The sequence below is a fragment of the Phoca vitulina genome, unplaced genomic scaffold (genome assembly GCF_004348235.1).
Source record: "Phoca vitulina isolate PV1807 unplaced genomic scaffold, GSC_HSeal_1.0 scaffold22, whole genome shotgun sequence".
Taxonomy (NCBI): domain Eukaryota; kingdom Metazoa; phylum Chordata; class Mammalia; order Carnivora; family Phocidae; genus Phoca; species Phoca vitulina.
Window position 1 is genome coordinate 14905610 of NW_022589725.1, and position 20557 is coordinate 14926166.

The following is a 20557-nucleotide window of genomic DNA, read 5'->3' on the forward strand; positions in this document are numbered from 1 at the left end:
ATATATAATTTGCAAATATTTTCTCCCATTCTGTGGGTTGCCTTTTTACTTTGTTTACTTATCATTTTTGGAGGCACAACATGGAATAGATGTGTGATACCTGGAAAAAGTGAGGTCCAGAGAGGGTGTGTGTCCTGTCTAATGCCACACAGTCGGTGGTCTGTGTGATGAAACACTGTGGTGGACAAGGTGGGACTTCTCATCCCCCACCTCATCTGATACAAGAGCCACAATCTTGTTCCGTTGTACAGAGGGGGACACTGAGGCCCTGGGCGGGCTGGGTCTTGCTCACGGTCACAGCTGGGTCAGGGCGGAGTGTGACCAGCAGCCAGGGCGATGGCTTACGTACAGGCGTGAGACTGCCTAGCTTTAACTCCTGGTGCAGCATTTGTGAGCTGTGACCTCTGGCGAGTTTTCGCTCGGAGACTTCACTGTCCCCATCTGTGACATGGGGCGTCGTGGGGCTATTGTGAGGGGGCCTGGACACTCGGGACATGGTGGAGAATTGCTAACCGTGGCCTCAGACATCACATGTTAGCCCACCCTCACTCTTTGGAGCCAAAAGACACTCAGACTTGGGCTGAGCTGTGAAGAATAAACTTTAATCTCTCTTGGGGTAGGGGCTCTAGTTCGACTGTTCTCTAGGGCATTCTAGGTGGGGTCACAGAGCCGTGCACACGCACTCGGTACAGGCAAGTGAAGCGGGGGTTCCCCCAGTTGCTCGATATCTTCACCTTGACAGCCCCAAAAGCTCGGACAGGCTGGTTCTGCAAGAGACTCAGACATGGAGCCATTGGCTTCCACTCTGCCTTTCCAGAGGGGTGTTTGGGCGTGGAAAGGAAGCCTCCCATTTCACAGGTGGGAAAACTGAGGCTCAGATAGGAGAATGGACTGTCCTGAAGCCACACAAGAAATTGATACTCAGGGGCTGGGATGGAAGGTGCTGAGGCCAGAAGGACGGATATACTGTGATTGAGAAAGTGTCCCAGCCTTGGGGCCCTGGTACATATGGCTGTGGGACCCCAGGGCAAATCACTGCCCCCCTTTGGGGCCTCAGTTTCCCCCCTCTGTAAGATGGGAGGGTTAATATCTGCTTCCCAGGTTTGCTGTGGGCATGAAACAAGATCCTGGAGCTAGCTGGCCTGCCACCTGGTAGACGTTCAGTGAGTGCTGCCTCCTCCCCTTTTTGCCCCCCGAGAGGGGATGGAGCCCAGTGCAAAAGCTGGGGCCTTGGCCTTTGAGATCTCACTGGATGCTTTGAACCTCCCAGGGAATTACAAAGGGGAACCTGAGGCCTAGAGAGGAAGGGAATGGCCCAAGATCACGCAGATTTGTGGGGTCGGGGTTTGGGTCAGTGTCAGCCTGAGTCTCAAGGCCATTCTACTAGCTACCCCTTGTGTCCCGCTTCTGTTCCCAACTTCTGCCCCTTCAGGTCTCCACTGGGTCAGGAGCTGATAACGGGGTCTCCCAGGATGGAGACGCTAAGTTGGAAGCCAGCAACCGCGGCCCAGCAGGCCCCTCCTGTCACATCTGCTGTCCCTGCAGCAGGTGGACTCCGGGGCAGGTCAGGGGAACAAGGTATTGCTAGAAGCTGGATGCATCTCCTCGGGGTCCCACTTTTTGCCCTGGGCAGTGGCTTCATGCTCTGAGCCTCAGTTTCCTCACTTGTCGAGTGGGCTAGTGACAGTTTTACACACCCGAGGCTACTGGGGGGACGAAATGGGGTTCCCTGGGGAAAGCCCTGCCCATGCTGTACATTCAATATGTGCTCGACATGGGCAGCTTTTCTCCGGTACCTGGAGCTGGAACATCTGAATGATGTTTTCCGGCTGAAACTGAAACGCCCCCAGGAACACCTCCTCCCTGGGAGAGCCTTCCATGCCCTGTAGAATCAGAACCAAGGAGAAAGTATCAGGTATGGGTAGGGCCTTCAGAGGCTGCTGCCCCTCTCCAGCTGAGACTTGCATACCTCCTGGCATGGGGAACTTCCTACCTCTTTGGGCATCATTCCACTGCAGCACAGAATAATGGATAGGAAAGAGCACTCGACTGGGAATCAAAAGCCTGAGGGTCCTCTTCTAACTCTGTCACTGACTTGTAGGATTTGGGTGTTACCCTGACCCTTTTCTGGACCGCAGTTTCCTTGTCAATGGTCTCTGAAGACCAAACTGGGCTCTGAAAAGCTTGGCTTGAAATAAAGAAGCTGCTTATCTCCCATCCTCAACGGCTGTGATCAGCTCCGAACCTGGTCACCCTCAGCCTTCACAAAGCCTCAGCCAACCCCTCTAGCCTGGTGGCTTGTGCAGACGGAGTGCCCAGAGTCCCACCATATGAGGCTGTCCCCTTAGCCAAGCCTTGCTCCCTGCTGGGGCATGCTCACGTAAATGACGAAGTCCTTGGGAGCAGTGTCCAGGCTGCCCGACAGTGAGATGGTCTTGGGGATGTGCTGCAGTGTCAGGTTGGACAGGTAGACCTTCTGGGCCAGTCGGATGGTCACCTGACCTCGGTCCCCGGAGAAGGCCCAGCAGTTGCCAGGTGTCATGTTGGGCTGGAAGGGGCAGGTGCAATGGGGACCATGCTGGGTGGGTGGGTGAAGGTGAATTCCTCGTCCCACCCTGGCTCACCTAGCTCTCTTTGCCTCCTGGATGAGCCAGATCCTTCCATCTACAAAGCTTAGGTCAAGCACCACCAACTCCAGGAAGCTCCCCTGACTGCCGGCAGCAAGAATGAGCCTTCTGCTCAGCCCGGCACAGGGAGGACAGGAGCCTGCTTGGGGCCGTGAGGGTTCCTTGACCCTCAGGTCTTGAGGCATGGGTGGCGGGCCCCTTCCAGTGCCGAAGCAGGCTGTCCCTTCCCTGCCCCTGCCCGTCTCTGTCTCGTGTTCCTACCTCTCCCCCCACCCCAGGGACCCACCCCCTTTGCACACACCGTCAGTGTCCACTTCCAGGTCCTGCTCCCAGAACCCTGACCACACCCCTGCCCCCCTCTCCTCGTCCCCCCAGCACCCCTGCCTCGAGGATCACGTCCGGGGGCTGCGCATAGTTCCACAGCCGGATCCAGTTCCAGTAGGAGCGTGCCTTGTCGTGGTTGTACGTGGCTGACGTTTGCTCAAAGTCGATGGAGGCCCCTGTACGGGAGGGAGGGTCTGGGTGGGGGCTGACTGTGCGCCCCGTGAGCGCTTTGGGTGAGTCACTGGCCCTCTCTGGACTCCGGTGTTCTCTGGGAAATGGGACTAAGAAGAGCAGCAACAATAGGAATGCTAACATTCACCTCCTGGGGTTGCTGTGAGGAGCAAAGGAGTCCTTCCCTCAGAGCCTCATTGATGACAGCCTCCCCATTATTCCGATGGCTATTGTTAGGCCTATTGCACAGAGGAGGGCACTCCTGCCCTGAGAGCTTAAGCCAATGCCCTCTGACCCCACATGCCCTTGGGCCCGGGCCCGTCCACCCTGCCCGCCCTGCCTCGCCTCCTTCCGCCTGCCCCCCCACCCCGCGTGCTCCTGCTGCGTCCCCACAGGGGTACCTTCACTGGGGCTCCCCTGGGTCGGGAATACTTTTCCCTCCTGGCCAGGTCTCAACTCAAACGTCCTCCCGCACCCCCCTCTGCCTGGGTCCCCTCTCTCCCAGCCACCTGCTCTGGTTTTCCACAGCACTGATTCCCACCTGCAATTGTTCTCCCTGACGTGGGGCAGGTGCGGCTCAGCTGGCCTCTGGGTCTGGAGGTTGGTGAGTGGGTAGAGGGGTCATGGGGGGCCTTCTCTCCCTGCCTCAGCCCCCCTTTTGAGACAACAGAAAATTGTAGCAAGAGAACCATCTGGGGGGGCAGAGGTTAGCTCTGACCATGAACTTCCCGGCGGCAGAGAGTGCACCAGACCAGAACTGAAATCCATCCTCTGAAGAGTTTCTGGGGAAACTTGATGTGGGCAGATTGTTGCGGTGTGGGGGGCGGGGGGTGAGGGGGAGTCACTTACCTATAGATTTTAGGGCAAAGTCTGGCTTTTCAATAAAATCTCCTTGTATCATCTTCATTATTTTCTGGGCAATTTTTTCCTGAGGAGGCAGAAAACAGGCTGCGTGCTGATGTGTTCTGACAGGTCACGTCCACACGTGTGTTCACACCAAGTGACAGGTGACTGCAGCAACTCTCTTGTCCTTAACTGTTTACCCCTGCCTGTGGAGACCGTGGCTGGTCCTGGCGCAAGACCACCCAGTCACCCCACGGTGAGGAGGCCCAGGTGACACAGAGCCATACCTACCCCCCTCCCCACTGGGTTTCCTCAGTGCTTCCACGTGCACCGTGACAGGGTGTCCCACTTGGAACAGGACTCTTAGTGAAGTGAAGAGGCAGGGGGTCTGGAGTCAGACAAACTTTTACTGCTGTGGGGCTTTGGGCTAGTTACCGCCCCTCTGAATCTTGGCCTTCTTTTTTTTTTTTTGAAGATTTTATTTATTTATTTGACAGAGACAGACAGCGAGAGAGGGAACACAAGCAGGGGGAGTGGGAGAGGGAGAAGCAGGCTTCCCACCGAGCAGGGAGCCCGAAGCAGGGCTCGATCCCAGGACCCTGGGATCATGACCCGAGCCGAAGGCAGATGCTCAATGACTGAGCCACCCGGGCGCCTCTGATTCTTGGCCTTCTTGTCTGTACCATGGGGACGATAATCATGTCCCCCTCTGGCTGCTGTGCGGATTAGAGCCAGGACTTGTAAGACTACTGTGTGCCAGGACCGTCCTCAGTGTTACGTATGTTCACTCTTTTCCCCTCACATCAACCCTAGGAGGCATGTGCTATGATCACCCCCATTTTAAAGATAAGAATATTAAGGCACAAAAGGTAACGTGTGCAAGGTCACACAGCTGGTAAGAGGCAGAGCCAGGCAGTTTGGTTCCAGTGTTTGGGCTCTTAGCTATTACACTCTCCTGCCAGATAAAGACTGCAAAGCACTTAGCACAGTTGGTACTCAGTAAATGCTGGCTATTATTTTTATTAGACTCTTCAAAACTGTGGCAGATTGTATTTCCCCAAAATGGCCATAACAAAGTCTCCTGTAACACACTTTTCTTTCAATATGACTTTGATACTCTGTTGAGAGGTGGGACTAAAGTTCCCTCCCATCAGTCTGGGTGGGCCTGTGGCTCTGGCAGAGGTGATGTCGTGTGACTCCTGGGCTAAGCCTAAAAGGGGGTACAGCTCTACTTGGTTCTCTGGGGATGCTCACTCTTGGAAGCCAGCTACCATGCTGTGAGGAAGCCCACACAACACTGAGAACACATGTATGAGTGCTTTAGTCAACAGCCCTGAGTTCCCAGCTGATAACCAATATCAACTTCTAGACATGTGAGTGAAGATGCTTCCAGATGGGTCCAGATACAGTTGCCAAGTCACCCCAGCCTTCAAGTCTTCCCAGGTGAGGCCTCAGGTATTGTGGAGCAGTGACAAACCATCCCCACTGCATCCTATTTGAATCCCTGACCCACAGAATCTCTGAGCATAATAAAATGATTGTTTAGCACCACCAAGTTTTGGAGCAGTTTGCTGTGTGGCAGTAGTAACTAGACTAGCCACAGGGTTACAGGGCAGTGATTATGATTTGTTTTGTTGATGTGGAAACTCAGAAAGTTTGGTGACCTGCCTAAGCTCCAAAAGGTAAGAAAAGATATTGCATCCATAAAACAAGAATAGAAATCTATGAAAAGGAACACCCAGAGAGAAAAAAAGAAAATTCTTAGGAATTCAGAATATATTAACAAAAATGAAAAACCCAGTAGAAATTTTGGTAGATAAAGCTGAGATTATGTTCTCAATTTCAGAACAAACAAAGAGAAGAAAACAGGGAGAGATGGAAGAAAACAGAGAAGGAGTTCAGGAATTTAACATCCAAATAAAAGGAGCTTCAAAAATGAGAATAAAACAAATATGGCTGGGGGGAAAACACCCATTTAATCACATGAGTAAAGAACACTTTTTAGGACTAAAGGACATGAGTTTCCAGATTGTAATGGCCCCAATGGTAGCCAGCCCATAGGCAAATTATTATGACATTTAAGATGTAAGGTGAGATGTAGGGCTTCCAGGTAAGATGTAGTAAGTTACAGAGGATCAATGCTCTGACTAAAAACAACTAGGAAAGGCCATATAGTTTACTAAATCATATTTTAAAGCCACCACTAAGCTATGGGAGAAATGAGGACCAGAGGGATTAAAATTATAGAGAGGAGAGAACCATTCTGAAATACGCTAACAATATTTTAATCCCTGGGGGCATTTGATAATTCTGGGCATGAGCTGAAGACGTGGGTTTAGGCTGAACAAGGGCTGCTACTGGTGAAAGAGAAAGCAACAAAGATTTTAATAGTCACACAGGACTAAAAAGATAAAATTGGAGACTTGATGAGCCTCAAACCTGAACAGTTTTCCCCATAAGATGTTAACTGAAACCCAGAACTATGGAAGGGGCTAAAGAGCTACCTTGAAAACTTCTGAAAGACAGAGTAAAACTTCCCAGTCTCACAACGCTTGGGAAACCAAGTCCCTTTCAGTGAGGGGACCTCAAAACAAAATAAGCAAGAGATAAAGCCCTACAAAAATCTTCTTAGTATATAACAGAATCATTTGGAGGGCTTGTTGAAACACAGATGGTTGGCTTCCATCTTCAGTAGGTCTGAGGAGGGCCCATTGATTTGAATTTCTAATATTTTCCCAGGTAATGCTGATGCTGCTGATATGGGGGCCACACTCTGAAAACCACTGCCCTAGGAGGAGTGGTGAATCAATACTCAGAAGCTTTAGCTGCACCTGAGGGCACTAAACCAATTATGGGCACAATTAGAGGCTGAGAATCCAAGCTTGCCCCTGGCAGAGAAGGTTACCCCTGGGGTCAGAGATTTTGCATTGATGCAGGGCTGGAAGACAAAATTGGAGACTTGAGAAGCCTCAGACATATGGTCAGTCTTTCCCATGAAGACATCTACCAAAAGTTTGAAGCTGCATGGGCAGGACATTGAAGGGTTAAGCTGAAACCTCTGACTAAATCTTATACAAATTGCAATCCAGGTCTGAGCCAGCTCAATGAAGATCTACATAGAAGTGATCAGTGTATTCATCTTCCTTACAAAGAAAAGGGAGAACTCTCTCTAGTTGAAGTTATAATTATCTGGAGCATGCAGTTCTTTCGTATACAATGTCCAGAAAAACACTAAAAAATTTCTGGACAGGAAGAGACAAGACCATATGATTGATACTCCAAAGAAAACCAGATAATAGAAAAAGACCATAGATGATCCAAATATTGGATTTAGCAGACAAGGATTTAAAAATAACTATGACAAAATGTTAAATAAAAGAAAAAATGGACAACATAGATGAGATGTTGGAGAATTTCACTACAGAATTAAAATTTATGAAAAAGAATCAAATGTATATTATAGAACTAAACAAACAAAATCATTAGTGAACCTGAAGAAATGTGAATAGAAAACATCAAAAACTTAAGCACATAGAGAAAAAGAATGAAAATCAAACATACCAGGTAATAGCATAGGAATTATGTGGAACACACTCTAAAATTCTAGCATAGATGTAATTGGAGTCCCAGGAGAGGAGATAGATAATGGGAAGGAAACAATATTTTAAGAAATAATAGCTAAGGAATTTAAAAAACTATTGAAAAAATCAACCCATAGATCCAATAACCTCAGCAACCCCACCCCAAACAAGTTTAATATAGAACATCAGAAATAAAAAGAACATTCTACAAACTCCCAGAGATAGGAAAAAAAAAACCAAAAACAGATCATACTCAAAGGACCAATAATAACACTATTATACTTCTCAACAGCAACAGTATAACTAGAACACAATAGTGGAATTCTTTCGAAATTTTTAGGGGAAACTTTCCTATCTAGAATTCTATACCCAGCCCAACTATCAATCAAATGCAAGGGTAAAATAAAGATATTTTCAAATGTGCAAGTTCTAAGCAAATTAATAAGTCTCTTATTTCACTCTCTTCCAGGAAGTTGTTGGGGGATGTGCTCTAATAAAACTTGAGAAATAGGAAAAAAGGCATTAAACAAAGAGAGAAGTCAGATGTTTGGGAGCAGAATGGCCAGGATCTCACCTCGTCTGACATGGCTTCCATCAGCTGGAGCTTGGCAATGAGCTGGGTCATGTTACCTCGGAGGTCCTGGATTTCCCCAGTGTGAAGCCGCACCTTCTCCTGGTACATTCTTACAAGGAAGGAGTTAAAACATGGACCAACTGATTTGTGATGCTGCTATTGTCACCCTCAGCTTCTACTTTTGTCAGTCAGCCCACAAAGAATTAGCCTCAGATTTTCTCACTCTCCTGGGCCCATCTCTGGCCCTATCTAGCAGGTTCTTATCTCTAAAATATTACTCATGCTCTTCCTCTTACTTGGAATATTTTTAAATTCAACTTACTTCTTCCAAATATTCCTGAGTATTTTGTTTGAAATTAAGGATGCTGCCACCAGGTGGTATCTTGTTGGTTAAAATTTCTACTCAGCTACCATTTGCTGAGTGCTAAACTTAGGCCAGGAATTATTCAGGACAGTTTACGTCTTCTTTAATATTGATAATTACCCAGAGCAAGGTGGGTGTTATGCCTCGTCTCATAAATGAGAAGTCAAAGGCCCAGAGAGGTGAAGTAACTTGCAAAAGTTTAACCATGTAGGAAGTATGGGAGCTGGGATTTAAACCTAGGTTGGTCTGACAGCAGAACCCACATTCTTAGCCAATACATCACAGGACCTAGATATAATTCTGGTTTTTAGGTGATAATAAGACTATTTAGCAGATTCTTCTTACCTCAAGCTCTGCAGTGGACTATTTATGCTGTCATCCTGGTAGGGTATTGAGGAAAGCAAGGAATCTTTTTCAGATGCCCTAATCTGGGTCCAATAGAACTTTATCCATCCATTCTCCCACAATCATAAATCCATCCATTCATCCACCTTCCCATTTACTCTTCCATCCATTCACCCACCTACCATCTATCCAAAATCCAATATACCTTCCATTTTAAATCCATTCATCCACATCCATCCACCCTTCCACCCCTCCACCATCCCATCTAACCCCTTGACCACTCATCTACTCTTCCATTTATCCAACCTTCTTTATCCATCCACCCTCCTATCCATCTAACTTACCTTATATATTGACCCTTTCACCAATCCTTTCACTTTCCCATCTATCCAACCTCTCATCAACCATCCATCCATCCATCCATCCATTTACCCACCCGTATATCCCATCTGCCCTCTCATCTGTCCATTTTCTCATCCATCCAATCTTCCATTCATCTGTCCATCTATCCCCCCAGCCATTTCCCTACATCCCTGCAACCATCACTTCCATTGCCCCATCTACTCTCCCTCCATTCCACATTTCCTTCTGATCATCCAGTCAACCAACACTGATAGTGACAACCCTGTGCCCAGCCCTGAGGTGGACATCGCTGGAGTGAATCAGACCTGGCTCTGTCTTCAAGAGCTCCCAGTACAGTTGGGAAAATAGTCATGATTACAGAAGATTGCATTCATGATTACAGAAAATTGTGGGAGGAAAGGGGAATGTCATCACCTCCACCTGTAATTTCTGAGGGAAGTGACATTTTAGCTGGATCTTGAAGTTATGAAGGAGTCTAAAAGGAGAGAAGAGGAGAGGGAGGGACAAGCTCCTCAGATTCCCTTTCTCTTTAGCCCTTCTGAGACTCTTTGCTGTCCTCTGATAGGGATCTCTGGCCACTGATTTCCTCCTCCTTTCTCCCCAGGAACCACAAAGCAAATGGTCTCATTTCATTTGTGCAGAACAAATTGCCTTGCGTAGAGAGAAAATTGTGTTCCATCCTCACTCTCCCACTTTAGGAGGAAGATTTGGCAAAGGAAAGATAGGTAACCTCTGGGAGTGAGTGACAGGAGAGTCCTTCTGTAAGAAGAAGGACGATTGCATCTGGTCTTTTAAAGTCACATTTTGGTGGGAGAGATGGGTTCCAGGTGGGTGGCATGGCAGAGGCAGAGATTTGGGGCTGGGATGAGTCAGGAACTGATCAGGGTCCAGATGTGGTGAGAGTGAGAGAAGCTGATGGAGGCAACATTGCCTAGTTGGGGTGAGGTTAGTCAGTGGTGGGGCCTGAAGAGCGCACACACTCACCTGCCAGACTTCCATTTTGGATGGTAAGTGCATAGAAAACATCCAGAATCCTGTGGGGCCAGGAGAATGAGAATAAGCCATGTAAGATGAAAGGTTAAAAGTTTAAGCTCTGGCATTAAGGTATCTGGATTCAAATCCCAGCTTTGGCACTAACATTGTGCAACTTTGGAAGAGCTTATTTAATCTCTCTATACCTAAATTTCCTCCTCTGTAAAATGGGAATAACAGTAATATCCACTTCATGATCAAACGATATCATATATGCAAAGTGTCTCACATAAACCAAATAATCCATGTCCCGTCTCCCTCCTCATTCCACTGGGGAGAATTGATGAAGAGAAGAAAATGAGATGGTCTTCCCTGCATATTATGATCTCTGTGCTCCCTGAAACCCTACCATTCAAGCCCTTATTAAAAGTCTTTAAAACCTATTCAACGTTCATGATAAAACAATCAACAACTAGGAATAGAATGGAACTCCCTCAATCTGATAAAGCCCATTTATGAAAAACCCACAGCCAATAACATACTTAATGATAAAAGATTGGATGCTTTCTTCCTAAGATAAGGAACAAGACAAGTATGTCTACTCTCGCTATTTCTTTTTTTTTTTCTTTTTTTTTTTAAAGATTTTATTTATTTATTTGACAGAGAGAGACACAGCGAGAGAGGGAATACAAGCAGGGGGAGTGGGAGAGGGAGAAGCAGGCTTCCCGCGGAGCAGGGAGCCCGATGCGGGGCTCGATCCCAGGACCCTGGGATCATGACCTGAGCCGAAGGCAGACGCTTAACGACTGAGCCACCCAGGTGCCCCTCTTTTTTTTTTTTAAGATTTTATTTATTTATTTGAGAGAGAGTGAGAGAGAGCACAAGCGGGGGAAAGGGAGAAGCAGGCTCCCTGCTTGGGGAGGGAGCCCAATGTGGGGCTCAATCCCAGGACCCTGGGATCATGACCTGAGCTGAAGGCAGGTGCCTAACCAACTGAGCCACCGAGGCGCCCTTACTCTTGCTATTTCTATTTAACATTGTCCTGAAGGTTTTAGCCAGGTCCATTAGTCAAGAAAAAGAAATAAAAGGCAGATGACATAACCTTGCACACAGAATCCTAAAGTATCTAAGACTGGGTGTCTTGCCCAGTGTCAGAAGTGATAAATGAATTTAGCAAGGTTGCAGGATACAAGATCAGTATATGAAGATCAATTATATTTCTAAACACAAGCAATAAACAACCTGAAAATGAAATTAAGAAAACAATTCCATTTACAATAGCATCTCAAAAAATAAAATACTTGGAATAAATTTAACAGAAGTCCAAACCTTGCACTCTGAAAAAACCAAAACATCATTGGAGGAAATTAAAGAAGACATAGGGATATATGTCAATAATGGAAAGACAACCCACGTTCATGGATTGGAAAACTTAATATTGTTAAGGTGACACTACTCCCCAAATTCATCTATGAATCAATGCAATCTCTCTCAAAATCCTAGTAGCCTTTTTTTAAGAAATGGAAAAATTGATCCTAAAATTCATTTGGAAATGTAAAGGACTATAACTGCCAAAATAATTTAAAAAGAACAAAGTTGGAGAACTCAAACTTCTGGATTTCAAAACTTACTACAAAGTTATAGCAATCAATCCAGGGTAGTACTGGCAAATAGCTAGACAGATAGATTGAGGGAATAAAATTAACAGTCCAGAAATAAACCCTCACATTTATGATCAATTGATTTTCAATAAAGATGCCAGACAATTCAATAAGGGAAAAAATAGTCTTTTCAATAAATGGAACAACTGGATATCTACATTCAAAAGAATGGAGTTAGACCCTTGCCTCACACCATATGCAAAAATTAACTAAAAAATGGATCATAAACCTAAATGTAAGGGCTAAAACTATACAAATCTTGGAAGAAAAAGTGGGAGTAAATCTTTATGGCTTTAGGTTAGGCAATAGTTTCTTGCATCTGACATTAAAGCACATATATGACAAAAGAAAATATAGATAAATTGGACTTCATCAAAATTTAAAAAATTTGGGACACCTGGGTGGCTCAGTCAGTTAAGTGTCTGCCTTCGGGCTCAGGTCATGATGCTAGGGTGCTGGGATTGAGTCCCCTATTGGGCTCTCCAGGGGGGAGTCTGCTTCTTCCTCTTCCTCTCCTCTTCCTCAGCTTGTGTGCTCTTTCTTTCTCTCTCTCTCTCTCATTCTCTCTCTCAAATAAATAAAATCTTTTTAAAAAAATTTAAAAATTTGTGTCACAAAGGAAACCATCAAGAAAGTGAAAAGACAACCCACAGAATGGGAGAAAATACTTGAAAATTGTATATCTGATAAGGGACTTGTATCCAGACTATATAAGAAACCCTTACAACTCAATAATAAAAAGACAAACCAATTTAAAAATGGGCCAAGATCTGAATAGACATTTCTCCAAAGAAGATCTACAAATGACCAATAAGCACATGAAAAGATGCTCAACATCATTAATCATTAGCAAAATGAAATAAAAACCACAGTGAGATACCATTTCACCCCCTCCCCAAATGGCTAAAATAAAAGATAATAACCAGTGTTGGTGAGGATGTGGAGAAATTGGATCTTCATACATGCTGGTGGGAACGTAAAATGGTGCAGCTACTTTGGGAAAAAAGTTTGGCAATTTCTCAGATAGTTAAGTATAGAGTTGCCTCATGACTCAGCAATTACGCTTCTAAATATAAACCCAAGAGAATTTCTTTCTTTATTTAAAGATTTTATGTATTTATTTGAGAGAGAGACAGCCAAGCAGGGGAAGTGGCAGGAAGAGGGAGAGGGAGAAGCAGACTCTCCCGCTGAGCAGGGAGCCCAATGGGGCACTCAATCCCAGCACCCTGGGATCATGACATGAGCCAAAGGCGGACGCTCAACTGACTGAGCCACCCAGGTGCCTCTACCCAAGAGAATTTAAAACACATGTCCACGCAAGTATTTTACAGGAAGATTCCCCGGAACATTATTAATGGTGGTCAAAAAGCAGAAACAACTGTAATATCCATCAAACAATAAATGGACAAACAAAATATGGCATATCCATACAATGGAATATTTTCAGCCATAAAAAAGGGTCAAATGTTCTATGCTACACCATGGGTGAACTTTGAGAACACAATGATGAGTGAAAGAAACCATCAAGACCCCATATTATTATATGGTTCTATTTATATGAAATGTCCAGAATAGGCAAATCCATAGAGACAGAAAATGGATTAGTAGTTGGTCACCTAGGTCTGGGGTGAGGGGGAACAGGAAACCGTGATAGGGACTGGGGAATTTCTTTGTGGGGGTAGTGAAAATACTGGAATTTGATAGTGGTGATGGGTGCATGACTTTGTGAACATACTAAAAACCACTGAATTATACATGTGAAAATGGTGATCTTTATGGTATGCGAATTATATTTCAATAAAGCCATTATTTTAAAAAATCTTATTTGTTGGGTTAAGTTTCCTAGGAATTTCTAATTTCCTAGGAAATTCTCCACACACACACCCCGCCCAACCCCACTTCTCTGGGCCAGTATGCTTGAGTGGAGGGAGGAGATCCCTTTGCCTGGGAAAGTAAAGCTGTGATGTGGGAGGTGGGTAGCAATGGTTGGAAGGAAGCCGTAGAAAACTAAGAAATGAGTAATAATGATCATACCGTGGTTGGGGGAGAACTTTACAGTTTTCAAGGATTTTCTTAGCTTTCAAAAAATTTCCTTGGTCATCAGTTAATTTACTCCTCACAGCAACACTCATTAGACAGATGGGGAAACTGAGCCTCCTAGAAGGTCACTGTCTTGCCCAGGGTCACATAGTCAGTGTCAGAGCCTTCACTCTTTCCCTCCCCAGGTGGGGCGAGAGCTCAGGGATACCTCTACCTGGGGCAGGGCCCCGGAGACGTACCAAAAGCACAGAGGACCAGAACACCTGTCTTTTCCATGAGCTTCTGGAAGAACAGCTTGCATCTGGAAGAGAAGGAAGCAGCAGTCAAGGTGAAGAAAGGCTTTGCACAGGCTAGCAAATCCTGGCCTGGCCCTTGCCCTTTTCCCACCAGGAAGGTCAGGACCCACCCTGGGCAGTGAGACACCCCCTCCAAGATGCTGACTGAGTCCTGGGGCTGCACAGCATCACAGGGGGAAGAAAGCTCTTACTCCCGTATCTGGGGCCGTCAGAGATCCACTCACAGTGGTCACCCACATCCTCTTCACACCCTTTCTCCATCTATAAACTGTCTGTTCCCTCACTTCTGTCCTGGTGAGCACATCCTTCAGAGTTCAACACAGACGAACGTCCCCTCCTCCTACGACCTCCAGAGTCAAAACCGGCCTCCTCCCCTTACCACTGGTTTTGGTGTCTGCCTGCCTTCCCCTGACTGGGAGCTCAGGAGTGGTGAGGGTCAAGGCTGGGCCCAGAGTAGGCATTGAGATGTTTAGAATGCAAACTCTAAGTGAATGAATGAGGTGGAAAGCTCTGCAGGAATTCGGAGTTTGCATGGACCAGAAGGGTGAAGGGAAAGGATGGGACAGGCATTCCAGGCAGGAAAAACAGCATGTGCCAAGGTACAGAGGCAGAAATAGGAATAGCAGGCCCAGGGGGTGAGAACCCTAGCCTTGCCGGCCCGATGGACCCACAGCAGGACGCATAATGAGGCAGCTCAGAAAGGAAGCATGGGACAGGATTCCAGAAGGCTGCAGGTGAAGGAGGAAGCCACAGTGGGTTCTGAGGCGAGAGATATGATAAAAGCCAGGTTTGGGATGGCTTCTTTGGTCTGGTGATCACGAGGAGGTTCAAACCCGTGAGGGGGCTGCCGTGGTAACCAGCTGCATGTTCCCTGCCCCCATCGGCCTCCCCTCGCCTGCCCCTGCTCACCTGCAGGTACTGAACAGAATCTGGTGAACCTGAGTCCTCAGGAAGCAGGCCAGGCAGGTGATCCAGGCTGCAGGGGAAGCAGGAGGGCGGTGAGCAGCTGCACCCTTGTTCTTACCCTACAAAGCCTTGCAGGGGGCGAGGCCCTCTTGCTGGGAGACCCTCTCAATTTTCTAATCGAGCCCAGGGTAACCCTGCTCTGCTTACGGGTGAGCGCCAGCTCAGAGGGAGGACGGGTCCTAGAGGTGAGCATGGCTTGCGACCGGCAGTTAATAGCTACCTAACAGTGACTCGGGAGCACAAAAAGTCTGGGATGTGCCTCTGCCCATTCCCAGACACTGGGAGTTTCTCAAGGGCAGGGTCCTTGTCTGGTTTATCCCTGGCGGCCTGGTGTTGCCCAGCAGGGAGCTGGATAAAAAGTTGGGATTCAGGAATAGATAAGTAGGTGGGAGGATACATGAATGGACAGAAGAATGATGAGACCACAGCTTGGAAGGTGGCTAAATAGGAAGACAGATGAGAGGATGGGCAGATGGAAGGCTAGCTAGAAGGATGGACGGGTGGATGACTGGGTGGGTGTGAATATTAGCAGATAAAGGAACGGGGGACCTGATGGTTGACTCGGTGAATGGTTGACTGGCTGGCTGAAATAACGGGGCCCACGGATATGACAACAGATGGCTATGCAGACAGATGATCCGAGAAATGACTGAGTGATGAGTAAGTGGAGGGGCAGGTGGATGAACAGAGAAGTAGAAGACGGATCTTTAGAGCGTGGTCAGACCACGTTCCCGAAGTGAGGGCGCATGGCATCAGACCGTTCCCGGGACTTCACCAGCGGCCTCCTGGCCCAGGGGCCGGGCTGGGGGTCGAGTAGGGGAGGGCCCGACAGTTAGCTCCTCCTCCAAACAGCGTGTCTCCCTCCTACTCCCTCTCTCCAGCCACCGAAGAGATCCTGGCTGGAATGACACCCCTGACACCCCCAGAGTTCCCTCCCTCCCCTGCAGCCTGGCAGAGGCCTTACCCCCCCAGGTCAGCCTGGCCTGTGGCTGGGCCCTCTTCCCAGGCCCACGCCGACAGCCAGGGCGGTTCTTCAGTACATACGTACACACACACGCCAGCAGGCACTGGGTCAGGCCGGCTGGGGCGCTGATGCGGACAGGCAGCACGAAGGCGTCACCTGCAGAGAGCGTGGGGCTGTCGTGTCAGTGCCAGCCTCGGGGACATGGTGCCTTGCAGACCCCAGGGGAGCACCCTGAGCTGGGGATGGCCATCCCTGCTTCCCACCCCACCCCCCGCTGGGTGACCCCGGGGTGCCCATCTGGGCATCTCTGAGCTCGGCCCCTTACTGTTCACGAAGACCCCGGGGCTCCCCCTCCCTGCCCTGCTCACTCGCATTTGACAAAGTGTCCTCTGTTATCCTGCAGGTGTTCCGGCTTCTTGCGGCAGGCCTGGGGATAACAAGACTCAGAATCGCATTTTAGAATTTTCAAGAAACGCGGTTGTCCCCGTGTTGCAGATTGAGAGACTGAGGTGCAGAGAAGTTTGCCCGAGACCGCCAGCCTGTGAATCAGGGACACACCCAGGGCTGACTGACCCCAAAGCCAAGTCTCTTTCGAGGAAAGGACTCCGTCTGCTCTGGTAGTCACCGGTGGTTATCCGCCAAAAGCCAGTCCCTCCCCTCGCTGGCAGGAGACTGGTTTTGGTCCCTTGTCCCCTCCTACCCCGCCCGTGTGCTTTTGGATAATCCTGATTGCTCCAAGCCCGCTCTAGGACTCTCAGTGCCTTTGCTGTGGTTGGCTCGGTGGGGGCAGGTCCGCAGGGGTGAGGGGTGGGGGTGGGCTGGGTATTGGGGTCTGGCACTTGCGGAAAAGCCTTTCTCGTCGCTAAAATGAGACCCACGGGAAACAAGGCCCACTCTCCTTGCACCTAGACAGCCAAGCTTCTCCGGGCCCCTGGAACTGTGGTAGCCAGCTCTGACAGCGGGGAGGCCAACAGGAAGAGCAAAAAGATGGCGGGGACCTGGGTCTCAGGGGACATTGCAGACACGCAGCATTGACGTGCTCTGGAGCCATCCACCTCTTGGGACCTCTTGGTGCGTGAGATAACAAATTTTTATTTATTTCTTAAGACAATGGTCTCCAAACATTTATTATTATACCCTCCCCCAATGTATTTATGTTTATTCCTTAAGAAATTCTATATATAACACCACATATATATTATTTACTCTTTCAAACGTGCAAATTTATTTATACATTCTTGAGTAATAGAAATTAAAAGAGGGTGAGCTAAAAATATATACACTGGAGTTCTAATAAGTTCTCCCCTTCACCCCAGGGGATTGTTTTGGATACCCTCTTGGGATATACACCCCGTTTTGGGGGCCCAGCGGTAGGCAGGTAGATGGCAGAGGTGCGCGTTTCCCCACTTACCGCCGTCTCCCTCGCTAGCCTGGGACCTCCATGGGGGCAGGGAGCACACCCGCTGGGTGCAGCTTGAGTCCCCAGCACCCTGCCCAGTGCCCGCACACACTAGGTGCTCAATAAGCACGTGTTGGGGATGACTGCCCCTCCACCCCCTTGGCGGGGAGATTTTAGGAAATCCACCGTCAGACCTCCCCGACCTCAGCTGCTGCCTCCATGAAGGCCGTGGGTCATGCCCGCTCACCTCTGGGGGAGAGGGCAGAGGGCCAGCGTTTTGTAAACTGCAAAGAACCGGCAGAGGGAAGGGCTGCCATCCTCACCTCCTGGGCCTGACATCCTCGGGCGGGTCACACGGGTTCCCGGGGCTCCTTGAGGACCGTGGCATCGATTTTCTTCTCTAGGAAATCTGCGGGGGGCGGTGGTGCGGGGGCTCTCTGGGAGTCAGCGAGGGGGAAGCGGCTGCCGCCGCTGCCACTTCCTAGCGTTCCCTGGAAGGTGCCACGCGGGATCTCGCCGGGTCAAGCAGAGCTGTGGGCACTGTGACCTCATAGAGCAGGGGGCGGGGTCTCCGCCCAGTCTCCAGCTCGGCCCTGGAACTCCCCCTTGGACGGACCCATTGTGACCCACTTTCCACTTTCAAGAGGAGGAAATTGAGGCCCCAGGACAGGAAGGGCCATGCCAGGATCTCAGGGGCTGTGCGGCAGCCAGAGCAGAGGCTCCAAGGTCCAGGCCAGGCTTTTTCGTGCCCCCAGCTCCGTCCCTGCTCCAAGGTTCCCAGACTTGCCACCTGCCTCAGCACCTGCTTCGGCTGTACGTGAAGGCATCTTATATGTGGGTCTGCTCACTGGTGGACGGCTCGCATAACACAAAATGATGTATATGCTGTTGTTTTAATAAAGTTCTACATTTGCTGGAGACAAATAAAAGCATAACAGAGTGGAAATGTCTGGCTACGTTTTTTTCCTGTCAGCCCTGCCGATGGAGAGTTTATTCAGATTATGAAGCTAAAAGGAACTCCTTTTGCCCCTGGGTGGCAGTTTCTCAAATTGTAGGCTAAGTTCCAGTGGTAAGCTGAAGAATCGCCCCTCGGGAAGGCCTGCATACTAACACCTGAACGTGGGGCTGTGTTAGGTTACAGAACAAAGGTGATTTGGAGCTTGCAGATGGGATTAAGCTCACTAACCAGCTGACCTTGAGGTAGAAGAATATCCTAGCTTATCCAGGCGGGCCCGGTGTCATAAGGGTCTGGTAAATGGAAGAGGGAGGCAGCATGAGGAACCCTCAGCCCAACATGCTGGTTTGAAGGGGACGAGGCCTTAAGGCAGGCAGTGAAAGCAGCCTCTGGAAGCTGGAAAAGGCAGGGAAACAAATCCTCCCCTAGAGTTTCTAGAAAGGAACAAAGTCCTGCTGATACCTTGATTTCAGCCAAGCAACATCCATGTTGGACTTCTGACTTCCAGAAATAGCTTCCAAGATCAGATGAGATCGGGCGCGTTCAGGGTGGTATGGCCGTAGGCTGACTTCCAGAAATAGAATAAGTTTGTGTTTTAAGTCATTATGTTTGTAGCAATCTGTTATAGTAGCAAGAGGAAACTCATACAGTACCCCTGAGAATATTCGGTGAAGGGAAAGCCCTGAAATGCTGCCACTAGGATTGGTACAAGGGTCTTTCAGTTGTTCATTCATTCATTCAACGGATATTTACTGAGCCCCTGGTATGTTCCAGGCACCAGCTCCAGAGGTGAACGGAACCAGCTCCTGTCCCGGGAGAGGAGGGCAGAGTGGCTGGGGGAGCGCCTTGCCCGTAGCAGGTGCTCACCCAACCATGCTGGCTGCTGCTGTAGGGAGGAGGGGCTGGTGAGGATCTCCCTCCCGTGTGTCCACTGGCTGTCAGTCAATATGGCCTGCGCTGGGTATGTCGAGGAAGAGGAAGTGTTCATGCCAAGAGCAAACACTGAGAGTGGCTTTGGTCAATATTTGTGCCCCTTTCCACCGAGTCTGCTGTTTGCCCTGGTAACAGTGAGGGCCAGGGGGCCAGGAGTAGGATGTGAGGGAGTACCTGGCATATGAACGGGGCAGGGGGGCTCTGTGCTTTCAGGGGAGGGCTTGCTGGGGTCTGTGGTCCCGGGCAATGCTGTGGGCCCTAGTGGGGATCCAATACAGGGTGGGCTTGGGCTCTGGGCCTGGTATTGGGGCTGGTGTGGAGTTGGTGGGAGCCATGAAGGGCTCTGGAGTGGGGAAAGGCTCCAAGTCCCTTTGTGCCTATACTCCAGCTGAGCCATGCAGAGGAGCAGACAGTAAATGCCCAAACACATATAAATTCCGCCCCCACTCATGCCAAGAAACAGTCAGCTATTCACCCATAGCGTCCACACACGCACCTAAACCACACCCCCACAGACACGCTCCGTGTACCAAGCCCACATATGCATACTGTACACAAAACTCCCCTGCCTGCACTCATGTAGGTTCATGTACACGGGCAGGTAACATAAACCGAGATGCCAACATGCCCGCTTCACGTACACACTCACGCACACATATTTTCCTCTGATCCTAGTCATTAGTAGCTAATGCACATGTGTGTGATGACTGTACACATGCAATCACATACAGAGAAACACACACCCCCCCTCCACACACATATACAAGCTGCTTCTTGTGCACACGCAGCTCCTCGGGCGCAGAGAGCTAAGGCGGAGGCTGCAGTTGGTAATGCAGAAAGAGACGATGGGCTGCATCCACTGTGAGTGAAATAGGCATTTGGAGGGAGCCTGCGGTATGAAGTAGCAGGGCGGGGTCATCCACACGCCCTCTCGTCTGTTGCCCTTTGAGTCAGGGTTCAGTGTGTGATCAGGAGCAGGGCTCAGTCAGTGACTGGGGCTAGGGCTCAGGTAACCTCCTGCTCCTCCTAAAAGGGGTCATGTTTCTGAGAGAGCTGAGAGGTGCCAGGCCCCAGAGGTTAGCGAGTCAGCCCCCGACTTGGGGCATCCACGTCCTCCTGGGCCTGGCCAGGCCTGGCTGGGGTGATAAGGGGGTCCCCCTCAGAGCAGTCCTCTTTCCC

The 20557-nt window shown here is 49.1% G+C and overlaps 1 protein-coding gene across 1 annotated transcript; it reads right to left on the bottom strand.

Moving 5' to 3' along the window:
* Positions 1-584: 584 nt before the first annotated feature.
* On the bottom strand, positions 585-17878 carry SUN5 (Sad1 and UNC84 domain containing 5). The gene is made up of 13 exons (XM_032419237.1): positions 17814-17878; positions 16460-16518; positions 16176-16247; positions 15071-15137; positions 14105-14166; positions 10177-10226; positions 8830-8864; positions 8121-8229; positions 3972-4050; positions 3012-3127; positions 2381-2548; positions 1797-1883; positions 585-767 (listed from the first exon to the last, which is right to left on the bottom strand). Exons 1-13 carry the CDS (start codon positions 17876-17878, stop codon positions 642-644), a joined length of 1095 nt encoding a protein of 364 aa, XP_032275128.1. The 3' UTR covers positions 585-641.
* Positions 17879-20557: the final 2679 nt, after the last annotated feature.